The sequence below is a fragment of the Sesamum indicum genome, linkage group LG9, assembly GCF_026168435.1.
Source record: "Sesamum indicum cultivar Baizhima isolate 11 linkage group LG9, ASM2616843v1, whole genome shotgun sequence".
Lineage (NCBI taxonomy): Eukaryota > Viridiplantae > Streptophyta > Magnoliopsida > Lamiales > Pedaliaceae > Sesamum > Sesamum indicum.
The window spans coordinates 21,243,614-21,266,727 of NC_142665.1; the positions used below are offsets into that span (position 1 = coordinate 21,243,614).

A 23,114-nucleotide genomic window follows, 5' to 3' on the forward strand; every position below is an offset into this window, starting at 1 on the left:
TTGAATGAGAATTTTATGATCAAGGTACTTAGTTTGAGTTAGATTAAACGAGAATATAATTACAAGACTAATGTCTGATAAATTGGAATTTATTTAGAGAATTGATATATTAATATATTCCACAAATTTATTAATATACTAAAACCAGTTAATAATAAATTAATACATAAAAAAATAAACAATAAGTTACAATAATTTTTAATTGAATCAATATATTATAATGACTCATATAAAATAGAATCTAATAAAATTGGAAACTATAACATCAAGCTTGTTTTGTAAAAACTCACGAGCCAAGCCATCGTTTGCAAGAGATAAGGAGGTTAGTTAGGAACGAGACACGGTGAAAGGCTGAAAGGAAGGTCCTTTTCCACTGAAAAATATAAAGCCTTTCGTGGCTTCATCAGATCCCAAGAACAGAAGAGATTGCTCATAAAAATGCCGTTTCTCAGTCGGCTGATTGCGATGGTATCTAGAATAGTGAATTGTCTTAAGGTGAGCGCTTGATATTCCATCTCTGCAGCGACCAAAACCCAGTGTAGGAACCCCATACCGCCTAAAAGCAGGAGAGAGATGCCGATTGTTGTTGTAGCTGCTTCGGTCCCAAGACTTCCCCTTTTCCCCCAAATTTGGAAGAAAAACCAAAATTCTGCAAGGCCGCAACTCCTTCATTGCTCCAAGTACTACTCTTTCACGTCGGATTCGACTCTCTTTTGTTTCTGTAGGCGTAGTTTCTTGTTATGGGAGTTTAGTTAACTGTTGTCAGTTGCCCTTCTCAGTTTCTGTATTCGACGTTATACGTGTGCTTGTCTGTGTTGGTATATCAACTAAAAAGAAGACGGCAGCTCATGAGTTGTTGCCATTAATCGTGATCGTCAATTCCAGAGTACTTTTGTATGAAAGAGTATTGGTTTAAACGACCTGATTGGTTCAATGAAAGAAATTATGGAAGATGGCAAGATAGAGTTTTAACCACTTATTTCACGAAATGATTGACTAGATTGCTTCACAAACGCGTGCAATTGGGAAAGATAGAGTTTTCCACAGCTTATTGACTCATTTCTTTGACAGTAAAAAGTGGTCTTGAGTTTGAGATTATGCTGTGAACTGTCGTCCCTATAAAGTGGCTGATTTCATGAGGATATCAATTAGCTAATAGACATGGTCTTGCTAAGTATTACGATAGCTCACGTGGCATTGAAATGGATGAGTGAACTACAGATTGAATCTTTAATTTCAACCTTCTTTATTTTCCAATAGAAGGTTATATTTTCAATATATTAAGCGTCGGATCTGATTTGAGTTGAAACCTACCGTTTCAGGAACATTGGAGAGAGCACCAGCCTATCTAGAGATCCTGAGCCAACCGAGTAAGTCCCATTTCTATATGTATATATTTGGATGGAAGGGGATAAGTCGCTGTTGTTCAGTTATGCACTTTTGTGAATTTGTAAGCCACACATTTCCTTCTGCAATTTAGGTTGGGAAGCCCCAGGGATATGGAGGTGCATCAGGTATCATTTTTTGTTTATGATGGTGTGGCTTATGCATGTTTCAGCTATTATTTTCTGCTTTATTTTGTTACTGCAGAGAAATTTGAAATCCATTGATAATGAAAAAGAAGAGAAACCGAATGACATATGGCAACTATTTAAGGAAGCTCAACAAAGTAAGTCAGACTACTTTTCTCTACATGCATCACATTAGTTGTACATCATGGGAATTTGATTTAGCAGGTGATATGTTGCATTGTGATTGTGATTCAGATATTCTGTACTTAAACAAACAGTGTCTACTGGCCATGGAAGAGCTTGAGAGGCTAAAGAATGAAAGGACCTTATTGCTTGATAGGGTAGAGCAATTGGAGATGAAAAATCAGGCAAATTTCAGAAGAGGTTCTTGCACTTGCATTTGCAATTTCTGTGGACCTCCTACAAATGTGTGGTGTTACTCTCAGCATTACAATATCAAATGGACATGTTTCGATTATTCTTTCTTCATAAGAATCTGATATGTGCGAACTTTAAGATTTATATTACTTACAGAAAACAAGGGACTAAATTTTTCAACTTTTTTCTTAGATGTCACAAACTGGCCTTTCTCATTAATTGCAGTGAAGCAGCATGAATACATTGAATGTCCCATAACTAGGGACAATTTTTGATAATATGAAAGTGCGAGCAATTTTATACTTAGAATTTTTACCATCTTTTTTTAAGCTTCAGATTTCTTTATTTCTCAGCAGGAGAAATGGATGCTACTAGGTCTAATTGTAACATTATTATTGCATTGAATAACTAAACAGATAAATTTACAATCAGCTCAGAGTTGCTTCTTAGAATAGATTCTTTGGTTCTCAATGGCGTGATTAGCAGTATGGAGGCATCTGATTTAAGAAGGTTAATAATCGATGCAAGGGGCAGTTCGGCTGATGATCTATATGGCCTTAATTGCAAGAATGATGCTGAATTTCTGGTTGAGCTGCACCACTTTTCAAAGAAGAGCAAAAAGTAAGGTCTTTCACATTTGCTGTAACTACTAAGTCCAAGATCTCTAATCATTTCTTGTTTGCAACTTCAAATGTACTGCCTTATAACCAATTTATAATTCAAATTTTTGTGGAATAACTTAAATATGCTTGTTTTCTTGGCATATTCGTTTGAATGCTATAGTCAAAATGTTTGATCTTATTATTAAAAAACCCTTCTTCAAGATCCTTTGATGCACTATAAAGGATGTATTATATAAAGGAAAAGTTACTTAGAAGGAAGAGTTTCATATGACTAGCTTTATGTGTTTCTGAATAACAATGGGGCCTTGACTCTCAATACAGACTCTATGCTTGGAGACCTAAAACCTATGATTAGAGCATCACATTTGCAATATAGCTGTGGTTAAGACTTCTCTATATGCTAGTGAGATACTGGCAAAAAGAGTTGACGCTTGTGCTGAAGAGTTGTAACCCTGATTATGAGGTCCCTGGAAATGCTAATATTTAGGACTCTTTTTTACAGTTTCTCCTTTGCTTTTATGCTTGTCTGTATAACCTTAAATTCAGGATTCTGTTCCCTACTATTATGCTTGATTTGTAAAGAGGTTTGTCTTTTCAACACTATTAACTTGTTCCTGTCACTTGTATAATTTTCTTTTGATATTTATGATTCAGGAACGGATTTCACATAATCCACATCTGTACAGAAATGTCACCTGTAGTCTCTGAGGGACCTTTGGCATCATATATAACTGGCTTATCTAGTGCTCTACAGAGGAAGGGAAATCTTGTGGAAGTTATATTGCCCAAGTAATCAAGAAATTTCTATTTCCTGGTTTATGTACTTTTTCTTTCTTGTTGGTGCATGGAGTCCAAAATTTGCAGTTTCCTCCTCCTTTATGGTTGCCATTGATTTGAGGGTTACTGTTATGAAAATTTCTATGGAAAAAATTTCAATTGTAGTTCTACTGCACTGGTTAATAGTTAAGTGCAGATTAGTTCAAAAAATAAGTGCTATGATAATTCACATTTTGGACTTGCAATTTTATGCCAAAAAAGTAAAGGAGTAATTCTAGAAACTTGAAAAAGTGAGAATTTTCAGAACTTCCATAACTGGTTTGACAATATTTGGTTTAAGTGATCTTCCACCAATGTTTCACTCTTGTTAGCAACTTTGAAATAGGTATTCATGCTTGAATCTAGAGGAAGTTCAAGGATTACGAGAAGTTGAAACAGAACTCCACTCATATTTTAATGGTCAGTTGCATGGGAACAGGATCTGGACTGGGTGAGTTTTCACTAATACTGTTTATATGTGTGTTTACTGACTACAATGAACTGGGAGCTGAAGGATTTATGAAGAAATGATGACACAGTTCTCAGGCGGAAGCAATGTCCTGCATTAGCATTTGTTCTTCTTCTTATGCTTTGGATGTTTGCATACAGGGTTGTCTACGGCATTGGAGTTACCTTTATACAGCCTGTCTATTACTCATCTTTATTTAGCCACGACAAAGTATATGGTTACTCAAATGACTTTGAAAGGTTTGTGGACATGTCCCCTTTATTTCCTTTTAGTTTCTTATGGGGTTTTTAATTGATTGATCTTCTGGATGCTAGCGCTGCCTGAAGTTTTCATATCTACATCACATTTCAATTGAGATGTGTACATTTTCAAATGAAATGTCATAAAAGTGTTTGTCTAGGCCTGCAGTGTAACTGCACCCATCTTTTTCTAGTTTTTGCAGTTCTTGGATACTATGAAATATTTGTTTGTTTATGAATGAAATCACTCATAGGGAACCATAAATGTATGAGGTTGATAAAAGTGGGGCTGATGCCTGCTATAGAGTTCCAACTTGAGAACTCCATCACCCCACCTGCTGAGCAGCAAGTTATAATTTTATTATTATATGCTTTTTCTTTAATAGGAGGATTCCTTTATTTACTACATGCATGCCGCTGTTTATGTTCTGCTAATTACTTGTGTAACCCAATCATGTTATCTCTATGTTGTCAGATTCACCTATTTCTCTCGTGCTTCACTGGACTATCTAGTTAAATCAGGAAAGAAACCTGATGTGCTTCACGTACACAATTGGCACACTTCTATAGTTGGGCCACTTTTCTGGGATGTTTTTGTCAGTCAGGTGTGGTTCTCAACAAATTTTAATTATTGAAATATATATACTGAACAACCCAAAACTTTCAGCTAGTATTTTGTTAAAACTCTTTTTCCGATGAATAGTCTGTTCATCTTTATATTCTGGTCCTCTCTGCATACAGTCTCACATGGAAGGACTGTTTGATTTGGACAAATTGCGTAATCATAATTCTATTTCCTCCCAAATTTACCTTCTATGGAGGCTTATATTACTGAGTCAACCAGATTATATCTGACACTCACGCCCTTGGGTGCTCTGCTGGTTTAATGTTTCCTTATATTAGCTGATTCTAATGATTATTTTGTTTCTGATGTCCCACTGGAATCAACAATATATTTCACTGTATTAATTTGCAGGGGTTTGAAGGTACTAGGATACTGTTGACCTGTCAGGGTTTTAATTCCCAGGTACGCACCTTCTTTTATGTTTTAGGGATTCTTAAGCTTTATTTTTCCATTCTTGTCCTGTCAGTATGATGCAAGAGCTGTGAGCGTCTGCTTATTGATTTTTTTTATTGTAGTGTCTTGAACAACCAGAAAAGCTAGCATTATGTGGGCTTGACTCGTCTAGATTGCTTCGGCCTGATCGTCTGCAAGATAACAATAAGTCTCATCTTGTCAACATACTCAAGGTAATTATTTATTTCCTTTATTGACATGTTAACAATGTCCTTGCCTATAAAAGATTCATGGTTTTGTAAGTATTGCTTAAATGAGTCTTTACATTTTTCTTTCTTGTAGAAAACTTCATTATATTTAAAAAATTTTACATACAATTTAACAGTATTATCTGAATATGTAGTCTCTTAGTTGATCAGAGAAGTCAACAAAATAAAGTTTAGTAATTTTAGCCCGACTTCAAATGCAACTCTACTGCTTATGTACATTTTAGTCATGATCTCTATATGCGTCTTTTCATCTTTGGGCATTCTCATATCTTTGCTTCAATCCATCCTCCATCTGTTTTGGAGCATTTTGTCATAAAGTTTATATTCCTTTGGTTATTTTTGCTAATGATCCTGCTTTCATAATCTATTTATTGTTTTTTATTACACTTTTAATCACTGACTTAGTTCACTTAATCCTTTTTCATCTTTTCCCCTCCATTATCTTCTATACTTTTGCAGGGTGGAGTTGTTTACTCTAATAAAGTAATCATAATGTCATCAATACATACTAAAGGCAGAATAGTTGGTGCATTTGGACATGGACTGGAACCCACTTTAGATATTCACAAGTATGTATTGCTTTTCGAGAAATCCTATAGATTGGTTCATAGAAAATGAGATTTTGCTCCCTCTCTGACCCTTTCTCATAATCAAGTAGAATTTGATTGTTGGAAGTGAAGATTTGGTTGTTAGTCCACTTGGCCTTTATTTAAATTGCTTTGTTTTCTTATTTATAATCCTCGAGTTATCTTTTGATTTGCATGTAGAGAAAAGTTGGTGATTGCTCCTCGTGGATTCGATAAATCAACTTGGGATCCTTCATGTGACAATATTCTTCCACAGAGCTATAGTGCAGATGACATGAAGGGGAAGTCTGTGTGCAAAGTCGTATTGCAGCGGCATCTGGATTTACCTGAAGGGGCATCCAAAATTCTCGTGAGTGTACAGCCCATAAAACATTGTGCTCTCAGGACCCTCTGCTAACAACTTTCAAATGTGATATGAACTGTCAGCAATTAGTCCACATTATGCGTAGCTCTTCTATAATACTTTTTAGGGCAGTATTTCCTTGTAATCTAAAACTGATGAAGTTTTCAGGTTGGATGCATTTATCCAGACATCTTAGATGCTGACATTGAGAAGTTAAAGACACTTGTTTGGATGGCTTCTAGAAGGGGAGTTCAGGTATAAGCTTCAGTCTTGGGCACTTTCTCTTAGTTACGATAAATAACAATGTATACCTGCATATCAGCTGATGACATATTTTGAAGATCTGTTTAAGGTAATGAGCTTTATCTTTGCTGGTTTCGATCCTTTGAGCAAATAAGATTGAAATCCAGCTTACTTCGTGACTTCATCTACCGCTGTACCTTGGTTGTTCTATATATCTGATTTTGGATGTGTTAGCTGCAGTTTATTTTCATGGGATCTAGCAAAAGCCCAGGCATGAGGAGGGAGTTGGAGATTTTTGAGGAAGAAGTGGAGGTACATTCTTGGATTTTCTGTTTTTCCTTTTTTTTTTTTAATTATTTTTTATTTATTTAAAAATTAAAATCTTAAATCACTTCTCTAAGTAGTGGTCAGATTCTAACCGACCTGTCTAATTTGTCACACTTATTCTTTCCAGAATATGGTGGTCTTTTTCTATGATAATATCTATACTTATGATTTGACTGCATTTACTACATCAAATCAAGATATTTTTTTAGGTTCCTATGCAAAACTAAAAAACCCATCTGATTCTTCGTTATTGCAGGATGAAAATGTGAGATTCATTGATGAATATGATGAAGAATTATCACATCTGATAATTTCAGGATCCGACATCCTGATATGCCCATCTTTTGATGATCCTCTGCTTCAAGTGCCAGTAAGTGTCTCATAGATGCTGAGGTTATACAGAAACGATAACAAAGGAGGGTCACTTTATTCCCTTCCAATGATTGCAGACAAGCTCTGAAGGAAATTACTTGACTTTAAAGAATTCCCCTATTAACTGTTGACGAAATTACAAGCTAGATATTGCATGCAGAGTGACCTACTGACCTAGCATGGTTCCAAGTGTGAGGAAAATGACGTTGGCGAACATAATCATAGGGCTGTGAGTGGTATACCATAGTCTAAGAGGTTATGCAAACTCTGAAAGTCTCTTACAACATTATTCAGATTGAAACTCCGATGACAGTTAAATATCTAAACCGTCTAAACCAATGGCGACATATTGTGATTATCATTGACATGTGCTGTCTGAGATTTTATACGATGTCAGCATTATGTCCTAGAAGGACCTCGGGAAAGTCAGCAATGACCTACTTTTTTTGGCTGTTTTAGTGGATTGTAGGAGTAAATTTGTGCTTTGTCTTTGGTAGAGCTTGGAGGTCTATTTTGGTCAAGATGGTGGTTGGTGAATTTCCGAAGGTGGAGAACATCTATGTAATGCAGGGTTTTGTGCATGAAGGCTTAGCCATTGGTTTGTCTTCTAAGCGTGAAAGGGAGAACAGAACTTAGTTACGAGTTGCTAAGCTTATTGTGAAACTCTATATAATCAATGAATTTAATTCCTTTCCCTATACACATGTGAAAAATTCCCAACTTTCTAAAGACTTTTTTTCCTTTCCCCAATTATATAGCTCAAGGCCATAAAATATGGAGCAGCTCCTGTTCCTCTACACTCTGCCGACAGCAGATTCAGGTAACGTGATTTGTTATATCATACATGTCAACTGAGCAACATTTTATTTACTTTTTTACACCTGAGAAGCTACAGATCTCTTTCTTTCCCTATGCTAACAGGCTCTTTGGTGATGATGAGAGCACTACATTCTCACAGTACATCAATCAAACCTTTGGAAACCTGTCTCTAGGCCAAGCCATCGATGAACTCGTTACGTGTTTCTCACCCTTGACAAAAGCAGAAAATCTCTTGGACTTGAGTTTGATTAAATGCTTTATGTGATAATCCTTCATATAACTCGAGGCTTAGTTTTGCTTTTCTGTATCTGCAGAAGAACAATCCATCACAATGGAATACAAGGATGATAGATGCCATGGAGAAGGATTTTTCGTGGGATTCAGAGTGTGCGGACGTGCATATTTCTGCATATGCAGCAGTGAAAAGATTATAAAGAGGTCGTAAACATATGCACCAGGCATTGTAGAAATTGATATAGAACAGGACATTCTTGTACATAGAAAAAGTCTGCAATCATCCTGGATTAGCTACAGCATAAAGTTGAGCATTCTCGGTAATTAATTCTTTGGTCCCTATACTTTGAGTTAAACTTAATATTTTTCAAGGTAGGAATTTTTTATAAATTGTTATGATTTTGGTGTATCCGCTTTCCTCATTCTTGACATCTTTAACTCTAATTTTGACGATGGGACCAAGATTTTATAATTTATAAAGATCAGAAACCAAAATTGTGTTTAAAAAGATTTAGGGATCAAAATATATTTCGCCCTAAATTATGGAGATTAAAAGTACAATTTACCCTTCAAAAATTAGTATGATAATAAGTTCTCTTTTGTAGTAGTAAATATAGATAATATTAAAAATTCACAATTTCTTTGACGGAACTACATTTGATCATTCAATTTAAGATTAATTAAAGGGAAACAAATTCAATCACCCTAGAAATTATGAACGGGAATGGGAAAGCGGATTACACAATTCGGTGATATAAAAGGGGAAAAAAGATCTGTCTACAAAGAAATAGAAAAAAGAAAAGAGGGAAGGTTTTATGGTAAATTATAACAATTTTTTCTTAAATTTAATATAATTATAAATACTTTTTGTTATTTAGAAAAAAATGAACACCCCTAATATTTGATAAAATTTTAAGCAATTCTTGGGTGGGATGTGGATGGTCAATTTTATCTTTATTATATTTTTTTAAATTAAAAATAATAAAATATCAGATGAGATGAATAAAAAAATTATAAAAATTATAAAAAATATTCACTTAATTAATAAAAAATTAAAAAAATTAAATATTATGTAAAATTATTTATTTATATTCCACAAAAATGTTTTAATTATTTCACGATAAAAGATAGATGAAAATTTAATAAAAATTAATAAATTGAACTAGTTATTAAATAAATGTTAAATCAAAAGTATTAATAATATTTAGAATAATAAAAAATATTTATAATTATATAAAAAATGTTAAGAGAATTAATTGTAATTTGATCTTTAAATTGAAAAAAAATGGCTATAATAAAAGGAGTTTTTTTTTTTTCTCTATTTTCAAGAATTTTCATATTTTCTCTCTTCATCAGCAAAGGGAAATTTCGTCTGTAAGAACCAAATAAATTATATTTTTGATTGCATAAGTGAATTTATTTTTAATTTTGGTTTGATACTTTAGTTAATTTATACATTGAGTCCCATATGTGTTTTTTTTTTTTTTTCAATTTGAGGACACAAGAGGCTTTTTCATTAAGAGGCTAAACGGCAGCTGTTATTTCCATTAGCAGTCATATTTTGTTATGTTTTGGAGCTGGAGCAATACATTTGGTTCCATTATTTTGTTTGTTATGTTCTCGAGCTGTAGCAACAAATTTGCCACTGTTTTTGTTATGTGTTAGAGCAGAATAATGAATTATTTTATATTTTATAAATTATATTTTTTATCCCATAGTGTAATTTACCGGCAATACAATGCCTATTATATGGGATAAAAAATGTAATATACCCGCAAAAACCCCAACAGAACCCTGGTGGTGGTGGAAGACACAGACCCACGGATGGCTTCAACGACGGAGCCTGCTGAATCCTTCAAACCCTATCGCCTCAAGCACACCCTTACCGGCCACAAACGGGCCGTCTCCAGCGTTCAATTCTCCGAGGATGGCCGCTTCCTCGCGTCCTGCTCCGCCGACAAATCCGCCCGCACTTACTCCCTGTCCTCTCCCGATGCTGTCCACAACGAATTCCATGGCCACGAATTGGGCATCTCCGACCTGGCCTTCTCCTCCGACGGACGTTTCCTCGCCACCGCCTCCGACGACCGCACCGTCCGTCTCTGGGACGTCGCCACTGGCTCCCTCATCAAAACCCTTACTGGCCACACCAACTACGTTTTCTCTGTCAATTTCAATCCCCAGTCCAACATGCTTGCCTCCGGTTCCTTCGATGAGACCGTCCGAATTTGGGATGTCAAGTCGGGGAAATGCCTGAAGGTGCTTCCCGCACATTCGGACCCTGTCACGGCAGTTCATTTTAATCTGGATGGATCGCTTATCGTTTCAAGTAGTTATGATGGGCTTTGTAGGATTTGGGATGCTTCCACTGGGCATTGTATGAAGACTCTCATTGATGATGAGCATCCTCCTGTTAGCTTTGTCAAGTTCTCGCCCAATGGGAAGTTTATTCTTGTGGGAACTCTTGACAATACTCTGGTTGGTTTCTATTTTATTGTCTTTATCTATGATGAAAGTTACAATCTTTTAAGTGATATGATTTGTTTGTTTACTTCATTTGGTTGATGGGGGGGGGGGGGAGATTTAACTTTTTTCTTGATCGAGGAGCACTTGTGAATTCTGATCCAGAGGTTGGAAATGGTGCTGTTTGGAATTGTCATCGCTCGATGCCATGTTTTAGTTGCTTTGAGACTGTTATCTTGTCAAGTGGAATGTTAAATTCTCCGTTTCTGCGTAGTGATTCAATGTGTTAGATGATTCATTGAATAATAGATTCAGTAATTGGACATGTTATTGTCCTATTTTCCATTTGGTTTCTTAGAACTGTTTCCATGTAGACTCCTGAGAAGGATATACAGTCCAGCCATTACTCCTTTTTTTTTCCCCCTTAAGCTGTATCTCTGCTGATAATGACATTAAGTTAGTCCTTATCATAGGAGGAACTGATTAAATGGTAGATTATATTGCGGTGATAGAAACATAAGATGAAATCTTGATATTTGTCTTGTTGTTCTTTTGAATGGGTAAATTTATCTGCTTGACTGGCGAGTAGGTAATTTTATCTGCTTCCTTGATTTGAATAGCTCATGTCAATTATCAGATGCTAAAGACTTCAGCTGTATGATCTATATATATGATTTACTTGGGAAGCTAATATGAGGACTAGTGTGTGCAATGTGTATCATGTTTGATTCGGATGAGAATTTATGAACTGCTTGACATCTGCACTGAGAGAGTTGATGTGGTGGTTTAGAAGATGCATATCTTCACTGCTGAATATAGGAGAACTAATTTATGGAAGGAGGTTATGATCATAATGGCATCATGATTGATTAGAATGGTGAGAATGCATGACTTGATCTTTACAAATGCTGTTCTCAAGTGGCAATTCTCTAGTCATTTGAAATTTCAGTTCTGGAAATTAAATTTCTGGCTCTATAGTTGAGTCTTGATCTGCCTTCTGCCTTTATAAGTTTCACCATTCCTGCATCGCCATCTATATGCCCCATGATAACTTGAAAAGACATCTTTGCTCTTGTTAATTCTAGTGAGGCATTATATTACTTTAAGTTTTACCTCGTGTGTCTAAGTTACTGATATAACATTTTGAATTATTAGTATATGACTAATGACCTTGTGTACAAGTATGGAAGCTGTACCTCATTGTGTACTCTACTCTATCTAGGAAGTAGGAACCTCATATACTTATCTGAGAAGATATATATGTATATATAGTGATCCCATAAACATATTGATCTTCAGTTGAGACTTACTAACTAAATAGCAATTAAATAGTTGTAGCATGCACAATACACTTGATGAAGTTTTGGTGATGTTCCCCATGTTTATTTCATTATATTTTCTTATTTTAATCTTCTTGCAAACACTTTAGTACTAGTTGAAGACTTGGCTCACAGAAATGACTTGCCGCACTTTGGAAGCTTCTACATGAGCTTCTTCTTAGTTGTTCTCATGTACTCATGTGGTTTTCTCACCTAAATCATGCACAGAAACGATGTAACAAAAAGGAGGTTGCCTGGCATTAGTGCTGTTGGGGAGGTCAATTTTTTACTATCCCTGTTGATTGAAGTCCAAAAGAATATTAGTTTTATTGCATGCAGACTAGAACTTGGGTTGCAGTTATGCTCTGGATGCACATTGTATCACGGGAATCATAAAGCTTCTTTCTTCCTCAAATATTGTCGTCATGGTTGTATTATACAAATAATCTCCTATGTGTGTTAATTTGAGTTTTTTTTTCCTATTCGGATTCTATTCACCATTTGCCATGGCGTAAGAATTTATTAAATAATGGATGCATAAAATTGTCACTGTACATTTTAATTTTGTTCAATTTTTTGATTGTTGCTGAATACCTAACACGCAACAATATTTGAAACCTGAATTGTTGTTTTCAGACGAAAGAGAGATATGATCTGACAAAAGTGGGATCTTGTTGAGTGTTGACTACTTATGGTGTTCATATCTCTTTATAAACTCAGGCTGCTAGTGGCTTTACTGTTAGTTGGAACAAGAGTAGTTTTATCAGCATGTCTTTTGAAGTCTGAGTTTCTATCTGGTGGTTTATGAGCCATAATACCACCAGCTGCTAGATGAAGGACTTCAACACGTAGAGTTTTTATCATTCTAATTTTTATGTCAACCTTCTTATGCATCATTTGATGTAATTATGTATGCGCTCTTTGTGCCAGTTTGCTAAAACCTGGCCCCAAGGCATGTCTGTGGGACTCACTGTATTTACAATATTTCCGGAGTCTGCAAATGTATTCTTTTACTGCTCTCATGTTTATTCCTGGATGGTTGTGTTGGCAGCGGCTCTGGAATTTTTCCACAGGGAAGTTTCTGAAAACTTACACAGGCCACGTGAACTCAAAGTACTGCATTTCTTCAACATTTTCTATAACAAATGGGAAATACATTGTGAGCGGATCTGAGGATAATTGCGTGTATTTGTGGGAGCTGCAGTCCCGGAAAATAGTTCAAAAGCTGGAAGGTCATACAGATGCAGTTTTATCAGTATCGTGTCACCCAACGGAAAATATGATAGCTTCGGGTGCGCTTGGAAACGACAATACAGTGAAGATTTGGACCCAAGAGGAGGATTAATGTTATGTTTTTTTTCTTTTTTCTGTGGCTATCATAATATAACTTTGGAATCTGTGCAGGCATTCTTAGATGTAATTCTTGTGGCTGTAGAATTTCCTGTCTTTCTAAATCCAACCAAATTCCTTGAGGTTCATTCACTGTCTTTTAGCGCTTTCCTCTAACTTTGTGTTGCTCTGGCGTACAATCTCAGCCTTACATATTGGATATCCATCTTCAGTTTGTTTCTGCTGTGTGATTTTTCTAGTTTCTTGAAGTCTTGAAATTCTGTGAGTTCCCTGGATAACCTTGATCACCAGTCAGGACGGTTGCATAAAACAATTCAGGGTGATGCACCTACAGTTTTTGTACTATTTGGCCATTAGTAGCTGAAAACTTTAACATGGATCTGTACTAGTAGCTGTTTGTTACGTTACGCCACTTAAGTATTTGTATGGATTCTGAATCAACAGCGATGATATTAGCATTTTACTTCATAGCCATATCGTGTTCATTTATACTTTATAACAATATTATTATTATTGCATTGATAGTTCATAATCCAAGCGGGGTACCTACCTAACTACATGGTGTGAAATATTCTCCTATATTAAAAATACTTTTAATACAAAGAAAAAGACTTTGGTCATATAGTTTAAACCAATTTGAGTTAAGTCAATTTTACTTTTTTCCTTGTAGAAAATAGGGAGTGGTGATCAATGCAACAGCTCTCTTTAATCGTGATTATAGGCTCTTGTGTCCATAAAATGACCTGTTTTTTGAAAATAAGCTGTGGTTTCATGTAACTTCGAGTTTGACTAAATATGTGGATATTTAATTTATTTTATATAATTATTACAATTTATTTATCATTGTTAATTATATTAGCATGTATACAAAATAGACCAAAATCAATCCTCATAGTTTTAATTATAGATTCAATACTATTTTAAGTACTTGAATAATCTGGTTGATAAAAAAGTTACAGCAAGTTTGATTTGATCCACCCAATCTTACGTCCCCACATCAACGTAAAAAGGAGGTTGCTAGGACTAGCTAGCTAGCAGACATTTCTAGTAAACCACTTGCAATTAAGAACTAGAGTACAAATTTGTCTGCAGTAGGTATTTCCACCCACAGCAACTGACAAGAAGAATACTGGGTACATGCCCTTTTCTGTTAAATCATTAGCATCATTTCAATTTGTTGGTTGGCGTCTATGCCGTGGCCCTGATATGGTCATAAAAAGTAATTTATCACGCTAAAACATATTTTCTAATATTATGACTCATCTAAGTTAAATCTTATTGTGAAATAAATCTTAACATTAGTTAAATAATTCATTACTTTCTTTCCCTCTCATCCCAACTTTATCTCTCTCTCTCTCCCCTCCTCCTCTTTGTTCTCACCCGGATATTAGTGTTTGAAACAGTATTGGCTCTTACTAATGATGTTTTAGCATATTCATTAAAGTTAAGATTAAAATTTCATGAATAAATTTAGAGTTATTGATTTGAATTTCATTGAATTTGTGGGTATTCATTTTGTTTTATGTGAATTTATTGTAATATGATTTATACTATATGGTCATATTATTGTATTGATCGATATACTGTTCAATTATTTAAATTATTAAAATATTGATATAATCGAATGCAGAGAAAAGAAGCAATATTGACTCTTTGCTGAGTCGTGGGGGTGGAAGAGGAGCAGCTTAGAAAGTGAGAAAACGATTGTGCAACACATGCCAAACTCAGAACCAGAAATTTTAATTTCTTTTTATTTGTTTATTGGGATAATTATATATATATATATATATAAGTTTTTCTATGTGTGAATCCAAATAACACTAACACCCACCTCCCAAGATTTGTTTTATTTGTTGGATTGGTTGGAGTTTGGACCCTAACAGTCGATTTCATAAGCGCTGAAACAAACACGGATACGTTTGGACTTTAATAAATGTAAGTAGGTTGTGTACTACGTTAAAGATTCTTGATACAATACATTTTCATCTGTACTATAATCTTTGATAAGATATAGATATATATATGTTTTTTGTGAAGCTGAGTTTTCTGTATCACATTACAGTTTGGGTTGGATAGGCTACTTCCAATGTAAGCTAAATATATATGAGGAATATTGTAGATCACACACTTTATTTTCATCGCTTTTTAAGCTTCTTCAATTGATTTAAAAACGAAAGATTCATCGTATTCTAGTATTATTAAAACTTTTGATAAAAAATCTCCACTCTCTCTCTATATATATATATGATTATTGATGATATGTCCGGATCCATGTAATCAAATTTTTTATTAATGATTGCAACTTGACGATATATTAACTTGTAAAGGTAAAAAAATAATTTAATATATATGAGGCACACATTAATAAATACAACACCACACTATGTAATTTTCAATACTATTATAAATACAAAAAGTAATTAATTTTTTAAGGAAGACACTATTCATTGATTGAGACCCTTTTTCTTGAAAATAACACCTCTTTCGAAAATCCCATTTCACATGGTGTGCAATTGTGTCATGATAAAATTTTTGATTTTTTCCCTTAGTAAAAAAATTCTCGACCACATCTCATATATATATATATATATATATATAATGTTAAGTAGTTCTAACATTGACTATCACTAGAAGATTTATAACATTTTATTACGGTAATTATCATGGTTAATAACAAATAGCTTATTGAATAATTAGTGATTTTGGCCACGCAACGGTTGTTGGTTATGGTTTTTGCAAGGGTGACTAAATATTTTGTAAATGTTTTGACCATGACTTTTAGCCGTGACAAATAATTTTTTCATGATGTAAAAATTAGTTTTTTGCATCGATTTTATTTAATCGTAATTAATAGTGGTAATTTATCATGATTTTTAACCATAATCACTAATATTATAGCTAATAGTAATTCTTTTTTCTAATGTATTTCAGTTATATGGAGTAATATTACAAATCGTGCTATATTTTGCAACTAAAATTACAATTTTCTCCTCAAAAAGAGTAATCATCTCATTAAACTATCTCAAAAATTCTTCTGATAATTAAAATGGATAGCCATTTTAACTTGTGCTTGTTATATTAAATAATACTAATATGTATGGGGCTAGAAATTTTAGTTATTTAACAGATATTACGGTAATTATTTGGGTAAATTACAATTACTTATCATAATTTTTGATATACAAATATAATTATAGATATCTCCTCATTATTTTAAAAATTATAAATGCCTCTCTAAAATGAGTTCATTTTGTTAGTTTTCATTCAATTTTGTGATGAGTTCCTGACCAAAATGCTTATTTGAATTATAAATTATAATTTTATAGAATTTTTTTACAATTTTCTAAAATGTTTTTTTACATACTAACATGCCTTGTGAACTATTTATTTTCCCACCTTCAATTTGTTTTTTTTATATTTTGACCATTATTTATTTATCGAAATCAGTAAGGGTAAATTAAATAGTAATGTATATTCTACCGTTTAAAGGATTACATAATTATTATTCTATTTGAAGAAAGTATTTATAATTTTCTCAATCAATAATAAAATTTTTATAATAATGTTAAATCTCAGATAAGATAGTTGTAATTTATCTTAATCAGTAAATTGTTATTTCATTTCCACACATGCTCTAAATCTCTTCTATTTTCCAATAGTTTGAGATATTATGCTCTGGCTCTCTATCGCTCCTCATCCATGTGACTTGTGGAGGACCCATTTGGCAATAATTCAAATAATAGGACATGCGCAAGAAAGCAAAAAAAAAAAAAAAAAACAAAGGCAAAATAAAAATGGTGGAACAGAATATCTGGAGCCATATATTTATGATTGCTGTATGTGTGCAAGTCTCGGAACGGACGGGCCTCCCAATATTAAGCCCGGACCCTACCTTGGAATTCAATGAAAATCTCCACTCTTACATCTCAATGCAGCTATTACTACACAGCAACATCGTAATTCGGAAGCAAAATGATCGAATTTGATCCCCGGAGAATGCAGGAAGACAGCAGAATGTCCAGCGATCAATGTGAATTTATGGACTATATGGATGAGGAATTGGCTGCAATACTAGCAGAAGATTTTCCGGGGAGCCTGTCCCCGGCAGGAAGCGACTCTTCGTCTTCATCCACTTTGATCACTGCTCCAGGAACCATTAACTCCGCCGCCGCCAACTTGTGCACTGAACCACCGAAAGTCCTCGGCCTCGAACAGCCAGCCAAAGAGCGAAAGCCTAACAACTTCAGCAACTTTTCATCGGTGAAAGATATTGATGGAGCTTCTTCTGCTCCTGTCATTCTCAATTTCGGAAATGCAAATTCCCCAGAAAATTGCCGACAGGCGCCGCTGGTGGTCCTGGATCCTGATAAAGAGGCAGTGGTATCAGAAGTTTTCATAAATGAAGCTTCCAGGATAGAAAAACGTGACGGCAAGGGAAATAAACCACGGCGGCTAAGGCCGCCGTCGCAAACATATGATCATATTATGGCGGAGAGGAAGCGGCGGGAGAAACTGAGCCAACGGTTCCTTGCTTTATCTTCCATGGTTCCGGGACTCAAGAAGGTAAGTTTTCTGCATATTGATTTTGTGACTAGTGCATGTAGTCCTAATTGTTAATTAGCTTACATATTGATTAAACTACAAAGATATGGGCAAGTTATATGATTATCAATAATTTTAAAAAAAATTAGCTCAGAATACGATGTATAAATACTTGTGATTGATATATTATGATGATATAGAGATACACACACGTCTATCTGTGTGATTTTTTTCAGCTATATATGATTAAGGCCGGGAAAAAAAGATAAATTGTTAATTTTTTCCAAATACCAATACCTTTAGAATTTCTGAATAATATTATTAACAAAGATAAATTATTTGCGTGTACATATATATATATATATATATGAATATTCTCATTTTTGAAATATTATAATATTATACTCTTCTTCTTATTTATCTTTTTCCTTTCCCCGAGGCTGCATTAAATGGACAATGCAACTTCTGTATGAAATTTCTACGTTTGTTTATCCACCAGAACTACATAATTAGTTATATTTCTCACATTAGTACATAAACTAGCCTTTTTACTAAGACTTACTTCATAATCCTCTTATGAAATCAAATCTAGTGTGTATGTAAGAACGTCGGGGAACAGGTTCAAATTTGTAAGAACTGTTATATGAAAAAATACTAAGCTAGAGTACTTTTTCAGAATATTGATGCAAAAGTCTCAACATTCTTCTAACTACAATCTTGCTTGTCTGGTCTTGTTATTCCATCCAGAGCTATAAGTTAGCGCAAAGACAACTTGTTGGGCTGGACAATTACAATAATACACACTTCAATTTTCGTCCATAATTAGAACATGTCGCAGATGTATGTTCTATTCCCATATTGCATAATAATTAATGTAGATGGTTGAATGCAACGTCCAGTGACAAGTTTGGCCATTTCAGGACCAGTAGCAATCTACTTTCTTGAATTTGGACCTAGAGACGCGCCAAATACATCTCTTTCTCCATTCATACCTTTAATTTTGAATGGACCCCGATTCTTGTTTGGTCGCCTACTGTGTCGTTACAACCATTAGAATTTGTGGGTTGTAGTAATTTTCAATGCCACACTCATGTTGCAGTTTCTCCTATGGTTTTGAGAATAATTAATTATGGCACGTTACTATAGTCGTTGCCGATTATTATGTTTTTCCAGCAACCTTCAATGATTAAACAAACTTACTGTGACGTGAAATATTATTTGTTTTGATATTATTATATTAAAAACACAAAATAACATCCATATTATTTTGATTTTGTTACATGGTTACAAACACATACTTCTGACCTCAAAGACATACATGTGATACTTTAATTTTCAAAACAAATGAACTAATAGTTTTGTGCCATACATGTAATAAATTCATATATAGATGGACAAGACTTCTGTCCTGGGGGATACCATCAAGTACTTAAAATACCTTCAGGAGAGAGTGAAAACGTTGGAGGACCAAGCCGCAAAGCAGACTGTGGATTCGGTTGTGTTTGTGAAGAGATCACGCATAATGGAGGACGAGGGATCTTCCTACGAGAAAAACCGGGAGTCTGACGAGCTATCATCACTGCCTGAAATCGAAGCCCGAGTCTGCGACAGAAGCATCCTCCTCAAAATCCTTTGCGAGAAAAGTAAGGATGTATTGGTGAAAGTACTTGCAGAGGTCGAGAAGCTTAACTTGGCTGTGGTAAATACAAGCGTCACGCCGTTCGGGAGCTTGGCTCTTGACATCACCATTATTGCTCAGGTTTGTCAGCATTCCATGCAGTATGTCCCAGTTTTTTTCATAAGATGTTTTTAGAACTTATAAAATTTTGTTCGTTAGGTTCAGAAAGCTTTAATAAGTTGAGTGATGTGAAGTGTTACTTGTGGCAGATGGACAAAGAAATGAGGGTGACGGCGAAAGACATGGTGACAACTCTTCGTTCTGCTCTCCAGTCTGCTGCTAATTAACTAGAAAATATTCATGCCATTGTAAATTTTCAATCATCCGTAATATCAATGTAAAAAGTTCTTTCAGTGGTGATTCTACTTTTCTCTAGTTGCTCGACTAAAGATTGAGGGTCAAGACCCACAATTAAGAATGACAAGGGAGTTGGTCTGGCCCAAGTCTACTGGCAGCCATCCCTAATAAAAAACCAGCCTATGAAAATCCTGTAAATAGTACCGGACTTGATTGTCTGATTTTGTTTATATAATATGGTGCTCTGTTGGCCCAATGCTTGGACCCCGTGAACCGCACTTTTTTTGGTTCTAATAGCATTTGTTTGGGTTTGTAGCCCCATCCCATAATGCACGTACTTCAGTCCAGCTTCGGATAAATATCGAATATGGGCACATTTTGAACACGTGTTAGATACATATTTATGTGTTTAAAAATATAAAAAGAAAGAGATAAAAATAGAAATATTTACTTTTTTTTTAATTTTAAAATATTTTAGATTGTCTTTAAAAGAAAAGAGTTTTGGGTTAAATAAAAAAGAAAAAAAATTAAGTCACTTATCTTAAACTAAAAGTTTTAGGATGAAATTATTAAAAATTATCATAATGATTTACTTAATTTGGATAATTAAAATTTTTTCATCGTGTACATTTTAAAATATGCTGATTATATACACATTTTTGAAGCAATGCTTTTATATTTTATCTTGGTAATTTTTATATTGCATAGTTTCATCTTATGAAAACTTAAGAAATAATAAAAAAATATATTATATATAGTTGAGTCAATGTTGTGTTGTAAATTTTTGAAATTTTCTAAAGTTGAGTACACCCAGTGTCTTTAGCGAGTTGGAGTCCCCTTGCTATGGCGTATAACTCAGCGTATGTATTTGTTTGAACACCCAAGCCATCTGCGAACCCCAAGACCAAACGACCATAACAGTCCCTAATGATCCCGCCCGCTCCGGCACAGCCCGAGTTACTCTTTGAGGCTCTATCGGTATTAAGTTTCCACCACCCTCCTATAGGGTGTCTCCATCGGATTACCTTGGGGCTTTGAGGTGTGGTTTTTGGGAAGAAGAAACCCAATTTTGCTGCTACCAGTAAATCGCCTTTCCAATTCTTCGCCTTCATTCCTTGAGCTTTATGTAACCGGCTCAAATAAGCACAGACGTTGCGGGTTATCGAAAAACAAATGCTATTGAATTTGGCGTCATTCCTCATCCGCCAAGCAAACCACATTATAAGAATGGGGATCAGTATTCTGATATGACCGTGACCAGAGGTGATGAGAGCTTCCAAAATTTGCAACATGATCAGTGAAAGGCGGAACTAAATGAAATAATGCTCCAAAGTAATACCATACTTCTCGTATCACTTCGCTTTTAAGGAACAAATGTTGAGTCGTATCACACTGCTGACGGCACAAACATTTACATACCATGGGAAGGTCTTTTCCTCGAAGCCACTCATCAATGGGAACAAAACTATGAATCAATCTCCACACAAAGATGGACATGAATGGGGATAGTCTGGTGCCATAATTCCTTGAGAAGTGGACGCCTGATTCTCCCATCCCGTATAAGTTCCCGGAGCTGTTTTGACGCTGAAGCTTCCCATTGGATTCATCTTCCAACAAGGGCTGTCACAAACTGCATCATCAAAAGGGGTAGCTGCCACTTTACGAATTATATTCAATTAGGGTATATTATACTCCTTCCTCCTTCATCCTTATTTGAAAATTTATAAATATCTTTCTAATTTTCAGGTTTGTTAGCCTCATTAAGTTTTAATTGAATTTTTATGGTGAAAAATGTCATTTTGAATTATGAATTATAATTTTATATATTTTTTAGAATTTCTAAAATATCTATATTAACTAATATGCTCTATGGATTATTTACTTACTCATGCCTTCAGATTTTATTTTATTTTTATATTTTCTCAAATATTTTTTTTAAAAAAAAATTCAACAAGGGTAAAAATAGTAATTCTATCTCACTATTTAGGGGCTACATAATAATTTTCATTTGAGAGGATATTTATAATTTTTCAAATAATAAGCAAATATTCGTAATTTTGACTAATTCTACATTACCATTTAGGGGTCACATAATAATTTCCATTTGAGAGAATATTTATAATTTTTTAAATAATAAACAAATATTCGTAATTATAAGGTCAAACCTCATTAGATAGCTAGGTTGTTGTTGTAATTTACCTTATTCAATTTTTATATCAACAAAATAATATTACTTAATTCTATCAAAAATAAATAAATAATATTACTTAATTCTATAACACCTGTTGATATTGAATCATTTGTATGATTCGTCACCTTTTTTTCTTTTTTTTTTATTTAAATAATTTTTCACTTTTTAAATTGTACATCAATCACACTACAAATCGATTTGAGTTAGAATCTCCAACATTGACCAATAATATACTGGAAAGCCAGCTCCGCCTGGAACCACCACCTTAACCTCTTCGCCTAGACCACGCAGTTGTACGAGCAAATCCTGGATATATACATACTTCTCCATGTGTTCATGTACCCCAACAGGGTTATATATGTTGTCCCTGATAGAGCTTCTTCCACTCCTTCCCTGTTAAAGAAGCAACTTCTAATCAAAACCCACGATACAAAATTACCAAGAGAAGGCAGCGCGAACAGCTCAGCCAGCGGATCGTCGCTCTCTAGAACATACAATATGGGTTTTAATTACACAAAAGTATCACAAATTCCCTTACACTAATATCCTAAAGTTGATGTCTTTGTCTCCTCCAGTAGTGCAAGAGTAAGTAATGCAAATCAACGGCCAAAAACAACACAAGCAGAAATTTATGGGGTCGTGGATCTGCATCACTTATCTCCATGTCTACCTAGTTTCTCCTACATTAACCTTAATTCTGAGCTGCATGAAGAGCTCTTTAAATAAAGCTTGGGGTTTGGATTGTATGCACCTCACGTCCCACGCCAGCCACATAGTTTAATTGAACGGTACGGCCTCGTGCACAACATTTTTGAACATTCGAATTTAAAAAGGGAAAAAATGTAGTGAGGGGGTTGGCCGGTCATGACACATGCTCAAGAAAAACAACAAAAAAGAAGAAACAGTAGTTCCCCGTGAATGGTGAATCGGCATTCCGACCACACGCTCGTTCTCCACATGTATGCTAAAAAACTGATCATATGGTGCTGGCTGCTAATTCCCGGATGTGTTTGGAGTATTAATTTT

The 23,114-nt window shown here is 34.6% G+C and overlaps 3 protein-coding genes and 1 long non-coding RNA gene across 9 annotated transcripts; 3 read left to right on the top strand and 1 right to left on the bottom strand.

Annotated features, from left to right (window-relative positions):
• Positions 1-283: 283 nt before the first annotated feature.
• LOC105177863 (UDP-Glycosyltransferase superfamily protein) lies at positions 284-8,657 on the top strand. 5 transcript variants are annotated; one of them, XM_020699291.2, is made up of 21 exons: positions 285-680; positions 1,323-1,370; positions 1,481-1,514; positions 1,591-1,669; positions 1,767-1,895; positions 2,306-2,510; positions 3,167-3,301; positions 3,675-3,779; positions 3,938-4,036; positions 4,512-4,641; positions 5,013-5,063; positions 5,177-5,287; positions 5,783-5,892; positions 6,091-6,259; positions 6,422-6,508; positions 6,576-6,605; positions 6,731-6,808; positions 7,080-7,193; positions 7,954-8,015; positions 8,117-8,207; positions 8,329-8,657. In XM_020699291.2, the coding sequence occupies exons 1-21, from the start codon at positions 574-576 to the stop codon at positions 8,446-8,448; spliced, it is 2,094 nt and encodes a 697-aa protein (XP_020554950.1). In that variant the 5' UTR covers positions 285-573; the 3' UTR covers positions 8,449-8,657. The 5 variants fall into 5 exon arrangements, with proteins under 5 accessions (XP_088741259.1, XP_020554950.1, XP_011099436.1 ...); XM_011101134.3 differs by having other exon boundaries at positions 6,737-6,808; XM_088885133.1 differs by lacking the exon at positions 1,767-1,895 and having other exon boundaries at positions 284-680.
• Positions 8,658-9,993: 1,336 nt separating this feature from the next.
• WDR5A (Transducin/WD40 repeat-like superfamily protein) lies at positions 9,994-13,600 on the top strand. Its single transcript, XM_011101133.3, has 2 exons — positions 9,994-10,726; positions 13,082-13,600. Exons 1-2 carry the CDS (start codon positions 10,073-10,075, stop codon positions 13,373-13,375), a joined length of 948 nt encoding a protein of 315 aa, XP_011099435.1. The 5' UTR covers positions 9,994-10,072; the 3' UTR covers positions 13,376-13,600.
• A 3,613-nt stretch (positions 13,601-17,213) lies between these two features.
• On the top strand, positions 17,214-20,153 carry LOC105178334 (transcription factor bHLH18). Of its 2 annotated transcripts, none has more exons than XM_020699007.2 (3): positions 17,214-17,943; positions 19,313-19,681; positions 19,760-20,153. In XM_020699007.2, exons 1-3 carry the CDS (start codon positions 17,353-17,355, stop codon positions 19,781-19,783), a joined length of 984 nt encoding a protein of 327 aa, XP_020554666.1. In that variant the 5' UTR covers positions 17,214-17,352; the 3' UTR covers positions 19,784-20,153. The 2 variants fall into 2 exon arrangements, with proteins under 2 accessions (XP_020554666.1, XP_011100103.2); XM_011101801.3 differs by having other exon boundaries at positions 17,217-17,943; positions 19,810-20,153.
• Positions 20,154-22,182: 2,029 nt separating this feature from the next.
• LOC148787001 (uncharacterized) lies at positions 22,183-22,763 on the bottom strand. Its single transcript, XR_016067534.1, has 2 exons — positions 22,627-22,763; positions 22,183-22,481 (listed from the first exon to the last, which is right to left on the bottom strand). It is a non-coding gene; the product is annotated as an uncharacterized LOC148787001 (long non-coding RNA).
• Positions 22,764-23,114: the final 351 nt, after the last annotated feature.

What these genes read in the sequence shown, in the direction of transcription:
- LOC105177863 (XM_020699291.2), top strand. Translation starts at nt 574, where the DNA reads ATGCCGATTGTTGTTGTAGCTGCTTCGGTCCCAAGACTTCCCCTTTTC. An exon ending in CCCACTTTAGATATTCACAA is followed by an intron (nt 5,893 to 6,090) that starts GTATGTATTGCT and finishes ATTTGCATGTAG; the next exon opens with AGAAAAGTTGGTGATTGCTC. An exon ending in ATCCTCTGCTTCAAGTGCCA is followed by an intron (nt 7,194 to 7,953) that starts GTAAGTGTCTCA and finishes CCAATTATATAG; the next exon opens with CTCAAGGCCATAAAATATGG.
- WDR5A (XM_011101133.3), top strand. Translation starts at nt 10,073, where the DNA reads ATGGCTTCAACGACGGAGCCTGCTGAATCCTTCAAACCCTATCGCCTC. An exon ending in GAACTCTTGACAATACTCTG is followed by an intron (nt 10,727 to 13,081) that starts GTTGGTTTCTAT and finishes TTGTGTTGGCAG; the next exon opens with CGGCTCTGGAATTTTTCCAC.
- LOC105178334 (XM_011101801.3), top strand. Translation starts at nt 17,353, where the DNA reads ATGATCGAATTTGATCCCCGGAGAATGCAGGAAGACAGCAGAATGTCC. An exon ending in TGGTTCCGGGACTCAAGAAG is followed by an intron (nt 17,944 to 19,312) that starts GTAAGTTTTCTG and finishes ATTCATATATAG; the next exon opens with ATGGACAAGACTTCTGTCCT. An exon ending in ACATCACCATTATTGCTCAG is followed by an intron (nt 19,682 to 19,809) that starts GTTTGTCAGCAT and finishes TACTTGTGGCAG; the next exon opens with ATGGACAAAGAAATGAGGGT.